This window comes from Tachysurus fulvidraco, chromosome 14 (assembly GCF_022655615.1).
Source record: "Tachysurus fulvidraco isolate hzauxx_2018 chromosome 14, HZAU_PFXX_2.0, whole genome shotgun sequence".
Taxonomy (NCBI): domain Eukaryota; kingdom Metazoa; phylum Chordata; class Actinopteri; order Siluriformes; family Bagridae; genus Tachysurus; species Tachysurus fulvidraco.
This window is the reverse complement of record NC_062531.1, coordinates 16482695-16498041: the sequence shown is the minus strand read 5'-3', so window position 1 is coordinate 16498041 and position 15347 is coordinate 16482695. Positions and strand designations below refer to the sequence as shown.

Sequence of the window (15347 nt, the reverse complement as noted above, 5' to 3'; positions counted from 1 at the left end):
AAGAGAAACCATGTGATGAAATAACTTCACCAAGAGAGTGAGTATACAAGGAGAAAAGAAGAGGACCAAGTACTGAGCCCTGTGGGACGCCAGTGGACAGTCTGCGTGGAGCAGATGTCACTCCCCTCCATGTTACTTGCTATGAGCGTCCTTCCAGGTAGGAGGCAAACCATTCCCAAGCTGATCCGCAAATCCCAAGACTCTTGAGGGAGGATAAGAGAGTCTTGTGGTTGACCGTATCAAACGCTGCTGAAAGGTCAAGGAGGATAAGGACGGATGATAGTTTGGCTGATCTAGCAATTTGTAGCTTCTCAGAGACATCCAAAAGGGCTGTCTCTGTAGAGTGAGCTGCTTTAAAGCCAGACTGTTTGGGATCTTGGAGGTTGTTCTGTGAGAGTTAGACAGACAGTTGATTATAGACAATGCGTTCAAGAATTTTTGAAAGAAATGAGAGAAGTGATACCGGTCTGTAGTTACTGATGTCTGATGGATCCAGAGCAGGTTTCTTTAGGATGGGAATAACCCTTGCTCTCTTGAAAGTAGTTGGTACCTGACCAGATGCTATGGATCTATTGACGATAGTGGAAATGAAGGGCAAGAGGTCTTGTGAGATGGTCTGGAGCATAGTGGTAGGGAATGGATCCAATGGGCAGGTGGTAGGATTGCAGGACTGGATGAGTTGTAAAATCTCTTCTGCTGCCACAGTTGAGAAATGTGACAACGAAGGTGTAGGGGAATCCATACTCTGAGATGTAAGTGCAGTCGGGGCTGAAGTGAAGGTCCGGCAGATTTCCTCAATCTTCTCCTGGTAGAAAGAAGCAAAGTCTTCTGCAGTCAGGGAGGATGAAGAAGGTGGAGCCGGGGGGTTGAGCAGAGAAGAGATGATGATGTGGAATTTCTGAGGGTCATGTGAGGAAGCTTCAAGCTTTTCCTTGTAGAAGGAAGTCTTGGCAGAAGTCACATCTGAGGAGAACTTGACAAGAAGTGTTCGGTAAAAATCAAGATCTGCATCAAGTTGTGATTTCTTCCACTTTCTCTCTGATAATCTTAGCTCTCTTCGATTGTTGCGCAGCACATCTGAAAGCCAAGGAGCAGAACAAGAAGTTTTCTTGGGTTTAGTGAATATAGGGCAGAGAAAGTCCATAGTTGAGGAAAGACATGAGAGGAAATGAGTGTCTGTGTCCAAGGGTAGTGAGGAAAAAGACTCAGGATCAGGAAGGGAAGAAAGAGTGCCAGAAGCTACAGATGAAGGTGAGACAGAGTGACGGTTGCGGCGGGTAAGAGCGAGGGGGTGAGAGGTAGTTTTAGGTAGGATAGGTAGGTGATGATCAGAGACGTGTAGTGGGGTAGCAGTCATGTCTGTAGCTGGAGAAGGACGGGTGAAAACCAGGTCCAGGACATTGCCTCCTTTGTGTGTGGGGATATAACTGTTGAGTGTGAGGGTGAATGAGTCGAGAAGACACAGGAGGGAAGAAGAATGTAGCTTGTCAGAGGGGAGGTTGAAGTCACCAAGCACTGTCAGGGGGGAGCTATCGGAAGGGAAAGCACTAAGCAGTGAGTCCATTTCTTCCAGGAAGTCTCCTAGGGGACCAGGAGGGCGGTAGACAACAATGATAACAAGGTTGATTGGAGAGGTAACTGAAATGGCATGAAATTCAAAAGAAGAGATGGTTAAGTGAGAGAAGAGGAGAGGTGTAAAGCACCATTTCTTTGACAACAATAAACCTGTACCACCACCCCTGCCTGTTTCTCGTGGTGAGTGAGAGAAAGCATAGGCAAAGGATAAAGCAGCTGGTGTAGCAGTGTTCTGTGGGGATATCCAGGTCTCTGTTAGAGCAAGAAAATCAAAGGAGTAATGGGAAGTTAAAGCAGAGATAAAATCAGCCTTCTTTACCGCAGACTGACAATTCCAGAGCCCACCTACCACTACTGTTTGAGACTTACACAACAGAGGAGGCTAGATGAGGTTCTTGGAATTGTGACCTCTGCTTTGTGGATGAGAGCATCTGCGAGAGTAGGCCTTGTGTACAGAGATGGGTTTAAGGCACATATTTGTAGTCAAACAAGAGTGAGAATTAAGGTATGGTAGAATATATCAAAACAGTACTAGACACTAATGTTAGAGAGAGAGAGAGAGCTACTAACAAACCACTACAGACGCTAGCGTCTGTAGCGGAGAACCTTCAATTTAAATAGGTAAGCCCTGCCCCCAATTCACACCTTAAGGGAGACTGAAACTACTCCTGATTAATCAGCTGAGAGAACAACAAAAAACAACACTATAAAAATCAACAATGCTATAGAATATAACACAATTCAAATCACACTACTCTAGAACAAAGTGAGTTAAGCAGATAGTATACAAAAGACAGGAACCTACTTTACCAGAAGACAATATAATCAAATGTAGAGAGTTAAAGCACACATTAAATTACATAAACTACATTTATAGCATTTAGCAGACGCCCTTATCCAGAGTGACTTACATTTTATCTCATTTTTATACAAATTAGCAATTGACCAGCAGTGGCAACCTGGTGGACATGGGAAGCAAACTAACAACCGTCCGATTGGTAGTCCAGCACCCAACCTCTAGGCTACCACTGCTACCACTTCCTACATCTGCAGCAATGCTGGTAGCATTCATGTCTATTTTCCAAACACAACCTGTGGATATGATGCTGACCACATGCAATAAACTTTTTAGTCGACCATGGTGAGGCCTGTTCTGAGTGGAACCTGTCCTGTTAAACCACTGTATGGTCTTGGGCACCTTGCTGCAGCTCAGTTTCAGGGTCTTGGCAATCTGCTTATAGCCTGTGCCATCTTTATGTAGAGCAACAATTCTTTTTTTTTTCAGATTCTTAGAGAGTTCTTTGCCATAAAGTGCCATGTTGAACTTCCAGTGACCAGTATGAGAGATTTAACATCATTAGATTTAGAGACACCAAATTTAACATACATGTTCCCTATCCACACCTGAGACCTTGTAATACCAACGAGTCACATGACACCAGAGAGAATAAATGGCTAATTGGGCCCACTTAGGGGTGTACTCACTTTTGTGGCCAGCAGTTTAGATATTAATGGCTGTGTTGAGTTATTTTGAGGGGACAGCAAATTTACACTGTTATACAATCTATACACTCATTATTTTTCATTTGACAACACTGAAGAAATGCCACTTTGCTACAATATAAAGATATAATAAAATATTTAGAAAAACATTTAGTTTGGTTTGCTCTTAATTGTCGAAGTGAGAGCTATCACCATAGTGAGATCCAAAGATCCTTCAGAAAGCAGGTTGTTGATGCATGTGAATCTGGTAAGGGATATGAATAGACCTCAAAAGAATTTGAAATCAGCCTTCCCACTGTCAAGAAAATTAATTAGTGGAGAATATTTACAACTGTAAACATGGCCAGGCCAGGCCGTCCACGCAAATTCACCCGAAGAGCATACTTAAAGAAGTCTCCAAAACCCCTAAAATATCATCACCTGACCTACAGCAAGCTCTTGCTACAGTTGATGCCAAAGTGCATGAATTTACAATCAGAAAGAGACTACACAACTTTATTTATAATGGGAGGTGTTCAAGCAGGAAACCTTTGCGTTCTAAGAAAAACATGGTTTGAAGTTTGCTAAAAAAAAAAAAAAAACAGAGACAAAGGTAACAGAGGGCATAAACCAAATACAGGATTTCATACCAACTGTGAAACATGGTGGTGAAATTGTTATTGTCTGGGGATGCAAAATATCTTTATATCTATATAATATCTATATTGTGTGTGTGTGTGTGTGTGTGTGTGTGTGTGTGTGTGTGTGTGTGTGTGTGTGTGTGTGTGTGTATTTTGTTTGAATTTCCACATACTGGTAATTATTTATATTACTAGAAGGAATAACACATGCTGTGCTTCTAATGACCTTTATGGTTAGAGCTGAAAATTGTATAGATTGGTTGCAGCACGTTATAGCCAGCACTTATTTAGCTGACAAATAGATCCTGTGCTATTCCTGTGCACGTTTTGTCTGTGCTTAAAATTTATTTGAACTTAAACATTTGAAAAAGATAGTGATCTGATATGTCTCAAGCTACAATGAGGCCATATTCTCCCTAGTATACTGTGTTCCACCAGCATTCCCAAACAGATGCATGCCTCATCATGCATCTGTAAAGCAAAGGAGTCAGGCATAAATAATAATTCAGCCATTTATGTAATGTATATAGCTAGCTTATTTTGATATTTTATTTTAATATTTCATCACTTTCATTTTTATTTCACTCTGACCCTCTTTCATTGTCCCAAGGTGCAGTTCCAACAGTTAGTTGCACTATTGTCAAAGGACAGGGATCAGCTGTGCAGTCCTTTTTGTAGTTTCAGACACCCAACAACCAGTCGCCAATTAATATGATCCACTTTATACCTCTATTGACAATTTCAAGGGTTCATGACAATATTTGCATGGACTGGTTCTCTGATTTCACTTTTTTTTTCACAAGTAAGAGCTGTGTGTAAATAGCACAGCTGTGCATAAAATATATAAATTCACCCAACATAGAGACGTATCAAAGTTTATAAGTGGGCAAATTGGGAGTGCATACCAGCAATTGGGAGCCATACACACCTGCTGACTTACATTATACGTTTATAATTAATGCAGATTTTGATTCCAGTACTCATTGGCTTGATGATTTTAGTTTATATTGACCATTTTTCATATTGACAATCATTTTCTATCAATGTGTGATTCTCTTTATGTTTTTTAACAATATAATCTCAAAACATTAGTACCTATCAAGAGGTGAGATATATTGGGTAGTAAATCAACAGTCAGTTTTTGAAATTTGGAAAATGGGCAAGTGTAAGCGACTTTGAAAAGAAAAAAAGAATCTGCAGGGAACTTCACAAAGTCAGCATCCCTGGAAGATTTTGCATAGTGTCTGGTTGTAATGGGAATGGTTTTAGCCACTGATGTTATCCAGCTTTGCTGCTTGTTTATGTGGCTCTTTTAGAACTGTAGACGTTTCAGAAGAGAAGACTCTCATTCAAGTTAGACCCTATTAAGTTAGACCCTAGATTCTATTTGTTATTTAATAAAGGTACTGTATAATGTAGTTTATTGGAAATATTTTACCTGATTCTCTATTTATGTTGTGTATGTGTTGGCTTATTTTTTGCAAGTTACTGGTTCAGGTACTGGCACCATAGTTCGACCCAAGGCACACTACACCAGACCCCCTCATCCACCCCCAGATCCACCAATCCCAGAAGCTTGTGCCACAGGACCTTCTGAACCAAGATCATCTCTCTTCTCCATCCATGATCCAGACCACCCTAAGCAGAGGCACTCATACCCTGAGCGTCTGGTTAGGAGCCGTAGCACAGATGTAGTCTGTGCAGGTCGCAGGCCCAACAGTGATCCAGGCATAAACCGCAGGACCATGGTGGAGGACCAGGACCAAGCGGCTGCTTTTGCTACTGGCTCCACCACCTCCCCAAGCAAAGATTCACTTAAAGTGGAGGTATGCAGAATATGCAATTTCAACATTTTTAGAATGCACCAGACTACTACCAGACAAATTTATGAAACCATTAAATTACATTTTTCCATGTTAAAAAGGTCTGTTTAAAACTATAATTGTTTAATATTCTGTCTTATATTGGATAATTTCTTGCCCTTAACAGATTTCTCAAATCTAATTAACTACAATTAGCTAAGAGCTTAGGGGTCTGATTAGGGGTCTGTGTGTCTTTGTGTGTGTGCAGATTGATGACAAGAAGGACAGTGATGATGAGAAATCAGACAGGAATAGACCCTGGTGGAAGAAACGGTTTGTTCCTGCCATTCCTAAAGGTAATAAGTCAGTACTATTGTGATACAGCATGTTCATTCTTAGATGACTACATAATGCATGGACATAACTGACATTCAGAATTCAGCTTTATAATAATATAGGTTTTTACATTAGAATTTTTTAAAAATCATTTAAGATGATCTGTATCTGCATTTTGTATAAATGGGTGTTAAGGTATTACAATGATGTAATCTTCCAAGTTCTTCCATTAGACTGCTTATGTAAAAGGCTTAGTTGTATGGATTATTCTAATTGGTAAGCAATGATGGCTGAGGCAAAATATATTTAAGGCGAAAATTGTCTGTAAAACCCTTGTTGTCTGTAAAGCCCAATTGTATTTGTGCTGTCTATGTTCTTCACACAGTGCTCTATTGGACCGCAGAGAGTGAAATGCCAGGTAACACTCATACATGAGCTGGTGTTGTATGTCACAGGTCCTTCTTGTATAGTTATTGCATTCTATTTCTTTAGACTTAAACCCATCCCGCTTTGAAATGCTAGATCTGTGCTGTGCCTCAGTCCATCAAACTGGCCTTTACAAATTTACACTAAAGAGTACAAGGTGGATATATTCAATGTGTTCTTTCTCCTGGAGGCTAGATATTTGTAGCAAGACTTTGTTGATTTTTCCCTACTGCATCATCCGCTATCAATCAAATGTTGAATTTTAGATGATTCTGAAGAAAGGTTCAGTAAACAGTAAAAAAAAAAAAATCTATAGAGAAATTCATTGTCTATTGTCCACATGGCTGATATTTTCATTGTTTATTGTTTAAAACAGAATTAAATAGCCTATAATATGATCACTTTCTGTTATCCTCATTAATTGTACTGTTTGTTTGCTCAATTTGTTGATAATTAATCTTTCAACTACGTCAACTGCATATCTCTTTTTGGCTGAACCAAACATTTTTTCATCAGCATCCCTAAATATAATTAATTTTAAATATACATTCATTGTCCCTGTAGACCTGCACATTCATGTTTTCTCTTAATGACCAATCATATGGCAGCAGTGCTGTGCAAAAATGGGATTCCTATAACTTTAAATGTGGCATAGTTGTTGGTACCACAGTGAGGGTACAAATGACCACTCTCTTATGAGTAGAACTGCATATCAGAACCAATATCAAACCGAGTGTGAGTCAGGTTCCAATGTTGTCAAGTAAAAGTTAGAACCTGAAGCTGTATCTGAGTCATGGGTACAGAGTCACTGCACTTTTAGCCCATCTAATGCAAGGTTTGATTTATTTTTTTTTTCTGCTAACCATGAAAGCAGAATGCGATTAAGTTACTGTATCCTTCCTGGCAGCTTGAACCAATCTACCAGTTTTCCTCTGACCAGTTTTACCAGGTTTTTCCACCCACAGAACTGATGCTCACTGTTTTTTCTTCACATCTTTCTGTGTAAACTCTAGATAGAGTTGTGAGTGAAATTCCCAGGAGATCAACATATGAAATGCTCAGACCAGCCCTTCTGGTACCAGCATTCATGCCATGAACCATAGTGACAGAGGTCACACTTTTTCTACATTCAGCTTTTTGATGTAAACTTTTACTGAAGTACTTGAACTGTACTGGGATGATCTTTTGCACTGCACTGCTGCTACATAATTGGATGTTTAGATAACTGCATGAATGTTCTTAAATGTGGACAGGGTGTGTACAGTACTCTACAAAGCTATTGAACCAGTAAGACTAATTATTTTGCTTTTGCAAATAAATGGAAAAAATTCAGCTGATATTTCCAGGTACTGTATTTACATCTGATATTGTGACTGTCAGGTGTTTCCTGTTGCCTAGGTGTGCCCTGTAAGATTGAATATTTAAACATTTGTGCTGAATGTCTGGTCTTGGTTTGAGCCTGTGTTTCACCTTCACACTAACATTGATGTAGTGTAATGCACTTTGTGTTCATTGTTCTTGTTCTCACTACAGCGCCCATTGCAGCATTCCGAAAGCGGGACAAGCACGAGAAAGATGATCTGGGATCAGAAAAGGTCTCTCAAGGTCTGCCTCTGTTTTTCTTCTCTCATTTTGTCTCTTTACATATTGTCTACTTCCATCCAAACTTTTCTGTTGACAAAACTTTAACCAGGCTCTTAAGTTTTCAAGACTATACTTGTGTGTTTCCATTAGGACTTTTGTACTTTTTTCGTACTTGTGAGCCAACAATAGAAATAAGAAAGCAGAACTCTATTTGGTTTGAAATTTAAATACACTATGCTTATACACTATGATTTAAAGCTGTAAAAGACATTTATGGCCATATTTATGTGCCAGAGGAAGAACTGGTGATTGGAGATCACTTAAACATATGGTTTAATCAAATCATAAATACAAATATAAGAACTCATGTTTGATTAATAATAAAAAGTCTGTACTCGCACAAAATCCAACAAGAACGCAAGGGATTGGGACTAAACAGCAATGTATTCTTAATTGAAAAAGAAGAAAAAAAGAGTTACATTTGCTCTGGAGTATAAACAATGGACTCTGCAGCAATGGAAAAGGTCATGTTGGTCGAATGATTCAAGATTTACCCTCTGCCAGAGTGGTGGACACATCAGGATAAAAAGAGAAGCAGATGAAGTGATGCACCCATCATGCCTACCATACAACCCTGTGTTATGATCTGGGTTTGTTTTGTTCAGATCTAGATTCGGGAACATTATTTGGCCAAAATACCTGAATACACTGAATGACCATATACTGAATGACCATTTTCTTATCTACCATATTCAAAGATGATTATACCATGATTCATCAAGCTCAAAATGTGAAAGTGTTTCAGGGAGCATGAGACACCATTTTCAAATGTGGATGTGCTTGGAAGAGTCCAGACCCTAACCCCATTAAAAGTTTTTGGAATGTGCTGGAGAAGACTTTATGCAGCAGTCCAACTCTCCCAGAATCAATACAAGATCTTGCCAAGATATTAATGCATTAATTAATAAAACTCCAGACAGAAATAAATCCTGACATTGCATAAGCCTATCAAAATGGTACCATGGTGAATGCATGCCAAAATCAAAGCAAAAGGTGGTCCAAAAAAAGGTTGGTGTGTGACTTCAAGGTGTTTGGTATATTTAAATACACGGCGTCTGCAGGTCTGTGTAAATGTACTAGAGATTTCTGGCTATTTTCTTGAATGCTTGAAAATTATTTATCTGGGGTTTTTGTTTCTGTTGGGTTTGTCAGATGAGCCTTCATTACTGGGGCAGAGCTGTCAGGCTCAGGCAGTAGAAGACATATTGGACAAATACAGGAACATCAAAAGAACCAGCCCAAGTGAGGGAGCAACAACAGCCACCTATGATGTACCAGGTAATTTAGTCTTCAAAAAGTACTTACTGAATTGACTAATTTTTTTCTACTTGTCAGCTCATTGTCAAGTAATTACACAATCAGTTCCCACCGCTCATGGATATCATTAAGTGTGACATTTAAATACTTATGTTAATGTTACTGTTATTTTTAGGTTAGTGTTTGCTTGTCAAGAGTTTGCATTTCTAATATAATTCTTACACATTTCTTGTTTGTTCCTGTTTGTTGTGTAGAAATGTGTAAAGAGGGTGAAAGTGAACATAAACTCCATAGAAGTGAGGGCCTGCAGAACTTCTCTACAGATGACCTGACAGACTCTGCCAGCCAGACCGCACAGCCTCAGGACAGCAAATTTTCCTTTAGGTCTACCAAACATGCATACTCGTACAGTTAGGTCTATACATATTTGGACATTGACAAAGGTATTGTTGCTTTAGCTGTAATGCTAAAGCTTTAATGAAATATGAGCTCAGATTGCAGACTTTTACATTTTATTTGCGGTTATGTCCAGATTTGATACATTTTCGTACATTATTTGCCCCTCCTTTAAGCAACCAAAACAAATTTATCAACTGATTTCTCAGCTGGGGGGCACGGTGGCTTAGTGGGTAGCACGTTCGCCTCACACCTCCAGGGTCGGGGTTCGATTCCCGCCTCCGCCTTGTGTGTGCGGAGTTTGCATTTTCTCCCCGTGCCTCGGGGGTTTCCTCTGGGTACTCCGGTTTCCTCCCACAGTCCAAAGACATGCGTGGTAGGTTGATTGGCATCTGTGAGTGAATGAGAGTGTGCGTGTTCCCTGCGATGGGTTGGCACTCCATGGGGTGTGCCCGATGACGCCTGAGATAGGCACAGGCTCCCCGTGACCCGAGGTAGTTCGGATAAAGCGGTAGAAAATGAGTGAGTGTGAGTGAGTGAGATTTCTCAGCTGTTATATAGCCAGGTGTAATATTTCTGCCAGTGAAAACAGGTGTGCCCAAAATTATTTGTTATTCTGTGCATGACAGAATTATTTTCCTAGTGATTTTCCTATTTTCCTGCTCATGATCCAAACCTTTCCACATCCTCTACGAATGATGTTAGTTTCTTTTTAGTGCTTTTAGTCCCTTAACAGACATTAAATTGCAGTAATTCCTAAATTGTTCATCCAATTTGGATGTAAATACAATCAAATTAAAGTTTTAAGTATTGGATTCATTATTCCATTTGAGCTCCACAGCTGTGGTAGACAGCTTGAAAAACATTTTGTCAGTGACATATATTTATGGACTTGACTGAATATTTAAATTAAAAACATATTTAGAAAGCAAGGTTATGGTGGACTCTTACTTTGATTTAGTGAGTAACTTGTGTGTGTGATTTTTCTGTCTTTCAGTGACGCTAAGAAAAAATTACGTCTGGCTCTGTGCTCTGCAGATTCTGTTGTTTTTCCTATCATGCACACTGTTACACGGAATGGCCTCCCTGACCATGCAGATCCTGAAGGTACATATAACACACTTTTTAATGTCTGGCAGTATTTGAAAATTGAGCTTCAGAATAGTTAATGTGAAACTCAAGCCAAAAGCATTTCTATAAATCCATGCTTACATCTTGTTGCATTTTTGTTAAGTCTTCACATAATATTTACTCTTACCTCAAAACAATGATGGTAATTAAAGTTACACTGCTTATAATTTTGGCTTTGTGCTTACAATGCTGTTTCTGTTCATTTTCATTCTGCTATTCTTGTCTTAATTTTTTCCTTACTTAACTTCTCCCTCGTCCCTTTTTCAATCCCCCACTCCCCTCCGGCATGTCCATCTCCTTCTTTCCTTCTGTTCTCCCCTTCACGCTTTCCCTTCTGCCTTTACTCACGTTCCCCTTTCATTTCTAATTTTCTTTAAACTTGTCATTATCAATAATTTTCCATATAAATAACATGACTGTTTCTAATTGCAAATATGGGTAAGTTCAAATGTCATATTCTTCCTTTTCCCTGGTCTCAGTCATATTTTATCTGTCTGTCTCTTGTATAGACAATGAGATTGTGTGCTTTCTGAAAGTGCAACTGGCAGAGGCTATTAACTTGCAGGATAAAAACCAGATGGCTCAGATTCAGGAGACCATGCGTTGTGTCAGTCGCCTTGACCCACGTACCTGCAGAAAGTTGCTCACAGCAATTGCTGAGGACTACAGGTATACAAACTGCCAAGTCAATGGTGTTTACCGTAATAGAACTGTATGTACAAACACTGTCAGGTTTATTAAAACAAATGTGCATCTGTTCACTCATGAAATTATTCAATCATGTAACAGCAGTCATGCAATTCTGCAAAAATTGCCCACTGTGGCCTCAGTCTGTCCTTGGTTAAAATTTCTTCCTAAATGTCCTTCTGGTTTTGAGCTGTTGTAACTCATTGAAATTTAATGTTATGTTATGAAATGTTTTTTTTCTGGTCACTACAGTCACCAAGAGTTCTTATTTGAGTTACTTTAGCCATCCTGACTGCATATACACTGGTCTGGTGATTCTCCTTTAATATTTATCAACCACCTGCGGATGTATTCTTTGTAAACTCTAGAGACTGTTGTCAAACAAATCCCAACGTCACTAAGATCAACTGATGTAAATATTATCTGAAGCTCTTTAAGAGTATCTGCATGATGCTATTCATTGTGATACTGTAACCTGAATAATTGCATAACTGTATAGGCGTTCTTAATTATGCAGTAGGTGAGTTTATAATTAGTCTTGTCAGCAAGTGGATTTTTTTGTGTGCTGGAGTTTGGCTGACATGAGAAATGTAATGTGTGTCTGGTAGAAAGCGGGCTCCATACATTGCGTATTTGACACGGTGCCGGCAGGGGCTGCAGACTTCTCAGGCTCATCTAGAGAAGCTGTTGCAGAGAGTACTTAGAGATAAAGAAGTGGCCAACCGCTATTTTACTACTGTCTGTGTCCGACTGCTTCTAGAACATATGGAGTCCAGAATGCAGGACTTTATCAGAGGTGTGTACAGTATGTATGTGTGTACAGTATGTGTATTTTATTTCACTATTTGTTCATCAACATTTTATGCATACAGGAAAAAATTATGCATATGACCAGCTTGAGCAAGTTAATTACTGTTGATTTCTTATCATAATTAAGATTCTTAATTCATCTTAGCAGCTAATGTTCTCTGTCACAGCATTTCAGGGCTTCACTGCAGCTGATGATAAGACTGCAGCAGTGGAGGATTTTCTGCGTTACCTCTATGGTGCTATGGCACATGATGTCATCTGGCAGTATGCCAGTGAGGAACAACTACAGGATGCTCAGATGGCTATTGAGCGGAGTGTTATGAACCGCATATTCAAACTGGCTTTCTACCCAAACCAGGATGGAGACATTCTGCGAGACCAGTGAGAGAACGCTTCAGATATATCTGTTTAGAAAGATAATTTAAAAACATTATTTGAGATTATACCATCTTTTGTTGTATGACCTCTTATTTCCAGAGTTCTGCAAGAGCATATTAATCGTCTGTCCAAAGTAGTGAGTGCCAACCACAAGGCCCTCCAAATCCCAGAGGTAAATGTATTAGGGTGCTTCATTAAATAAGAAGCACAAATTAAGGTAAACTAATAATATTCTGCATATTTATTTTTTAATTAACATTTAGTTGTAATATTTAATAAACATATCAAATAACAAAAATCTTACTTTGTATTATTTTAAACAACAAATACTGCTACTAGAACTAGAAGAATTTAGTGCAAGAACTACTTCAAACTGCTGCTAGAAAGTTTGTAACGTGTTCACTTTTTAAATCTTTACTGATTGTGCACATTTTTTTTCCAGGTATATGCCTTAACTGCAATAACAAGCACTGTTTGCCCTCCTTTGCATACATGAGCCTTCAAAAACCCACAATTGGCTAGTGCCACTGTGATTGACATGGGAGAAATATATGCCATCCCTCCCACCCATAAATACATTGCAACTTTTGTTTCAAACCATGAATGTTTAGTGCAACTAGAAAACCATTTATGGTAGGACAACTCAATATGCAACAATTAAAAAACATAATTCAACCAGAAACATAGCCCCTCTTATGTTTTTTACATTCCTGAATGAATGAAAATGAATACAAACCAAAATATTACATAAAATTAAGTTAGATAATGAGGCCAACAGTTTATTGCAATGTGAAGAGTTTATAAAAAATTTACTTCATAATTATTTTCTCAGATGTAACGTGCTCTACCATTTCTGGTCAGCGTCCACTCAAATGCTACAGCTTCATAACATAGTCAAATAATTGCCAAAGAAATGTAATTTTATGATGCATATGAATGTCTGTGAATTTTCACTGTTAAGGTCCTGTTTTATTAATCTGATATTTAGCTTTCTGTCATTAATTGGGGTGAATTTACTATTGACTACAAAAGTAATTATGTTGGCATTCAAAAGGCTGTATAGTTAGATTAGTTCTTCTCATATTCACTTGTGTCTAAGGAAACCTGAGTAAACCTCTAATTTCAGTATTTTCTCTACACTTAAACATAATAATTCATGACTATTATTTTTTTTTAATGGCCATTTGTAATTGTTAACACATTTATTCACGTTAAATAATGATGTTTTTAAGGCAGTGAGAGATTTAGCAGTGTAATAGGACTCAATTTTTTTCTAACATACAAAGTGTCACTTGAAAGTTTGTGAACACTTTAGAAATTTCTGCATAAATATGACCCAAAACATCATCAGATTTTCAAACAAGTCCTAACAGTAAACAAAGTGAACACAATCAAACAAATGAGTCAACAATATTATACTTCATTTAATTATTGAGAAAAAATTGTCTGCTTTCAGCATATGTTGTAAGCCCTTGTGCAGCAATAACTGTAAGTAAATTTCCGATAACTTTTGATCAATCCTGCAGCAACTGTACTGTACCTTGCATACCAAGGTTGTTCTGTGTTCACCTGATGGCAGACTCATGAACATTAACATAAGCCAAAGTAAAAGAGACATTTAGTTTCTCAGAAGTTACCCTATATTTCTTTCTGAATAAACAGAATATTTTGTGTCTTTCTTTTGGAGTGATCTCTGTTGGTTGGCCACTTCTTTGAATGTACCAATGGTCTTAAATGTCCTCCATTTATACAGAATCTATATGACTGAGTCAAAACTCTTAGAGAGGATTTTGTAACCTTTTCCAGCCTCATTAGCAACAACTCTTTTTCTGTCCTCAGAAATCTCAATTTCTTGCAATGATCGCCTTTCACAAACATGCATCATACTTTGATATCAGACTTTGATATATCTTTCTTCTTTAAATAAAATAGGACACTCATGGAGACCTTTGTCATCTCATTGACTGAAATCAGATGGACTCTAATTTGACCTTGAAATTAAGTACTAAACCTAGAGTTTCACATACTTTTGCCTCTCACAGAAGTATAATTTTGGAACATTTTCCTGAATAAAAAAATTGACCAAGTATAATATATCTGTTTGATTGGGTTCACGTTGTCTGCTTTTGGGAATCTAATGATGTTTTGGGTCATATTTATGCATAAATATAGAAATTTCTAAAAGGTTCACAAACTTTCAAGTGACACTGTATTTGGCAGGCATTTTCAATATGTAAAGTTGAAGGAACTGGAACTCTCTCCTGACTAGACAGTTTTTTGTTTTGTTTTGCGGGAACAAACGTACAAGAATCAAGACTAATTTCTTTCAACACAATAAAACCAAAAATCAAGAAATTGTTACTTTTAAGAGAAACATAGCAGCATATGTATCACAACTCAAACTTGTCACTTCCAACTTTCATGTGGTGCTTTGTGTGCTTATAGGTTTATCTGAAAGAGGCTCCATGGCCTTCTGCTCAGGCAGAGATCAGGACAATCAGTGCATACAAGACCCCACAGGACAAAGTGCAATGTATCTTGCGCATGTGCTCTACCATCATGAATCTGCTCAGCTTGGCTAATGAAGATGCTGTGCCTGGAGCTGATGACTTTCTCCCTGTGCTTGTATTTGTCCTTATAAAGGTGAGTGTAGTTAAAGGCTTGCAAAAACTCAATATATTAGTTAAGATAACCACCTTTTAAAGCAGGCATCTCTTACTTTCAATATGCTAAGAGACTTTAACATTCTGCCATACATATAACGGTGCATGGCTGCTGTATC

The 15347-nt window shown here is 38.3% G+C and overlaps 1 protein-coding gene across 6 annotated transcripts in view; it reads left to right on the top strand.

Annotated features, from left to right (window-relative positions):
- gapvd1 (GTPase activating protein and VPS9 domains 1) overlaps positions 1-15347 on the top strand; it is a 114288-nt gene that overhangs the window by 96382 nt on the left and 2559 nt on the right. For 2 of the 6 annotated variants that reach the window (XM_047799731.1, XM_027171030.2), the window contains exons 16-27: positions 5184-5524; positions 5769-5856; positions 6222-6254; positions 7796-7867; positions 9059-9184; positions 9418-9547; positions 10557-10666; positions 11200-11359; positions 11986-12173; positions 12355-12568; positions 12665-12737; positions 15011-15208. In XM_047799731.1, coding sequence (XP_047655687.1) covers positions 5184-5524; positions 5769-5856; positions 6222-6254; positions 7796-7867; positions 9059-9184; positions 9418-9547; positions 10557-10666; positions 11200-11359; positions 11986-12173; positions 12355-12568; positions 12665-12737; positions 15011-15208 — 1733 coding nt within the window. Of the gene's footprint in view, positions 1-5183; positions 5525-5768; positions 5857-6221; positions 6255-7795; positions 7868-9058; positions 9185-9417; positions 9548-10556; positions 10667-11199; positions 11360-11985; positions 12174-12354; positions 12569-12664; positions 12783-13007; positions 13628-15010; positions 15209-15347 lie in introns of those variants that run through there. The other 4 variants (XM_047799732.1, XM_047799734.1, XM_047799733.1 and 1 more) reach the window with 4 other exon arrangements.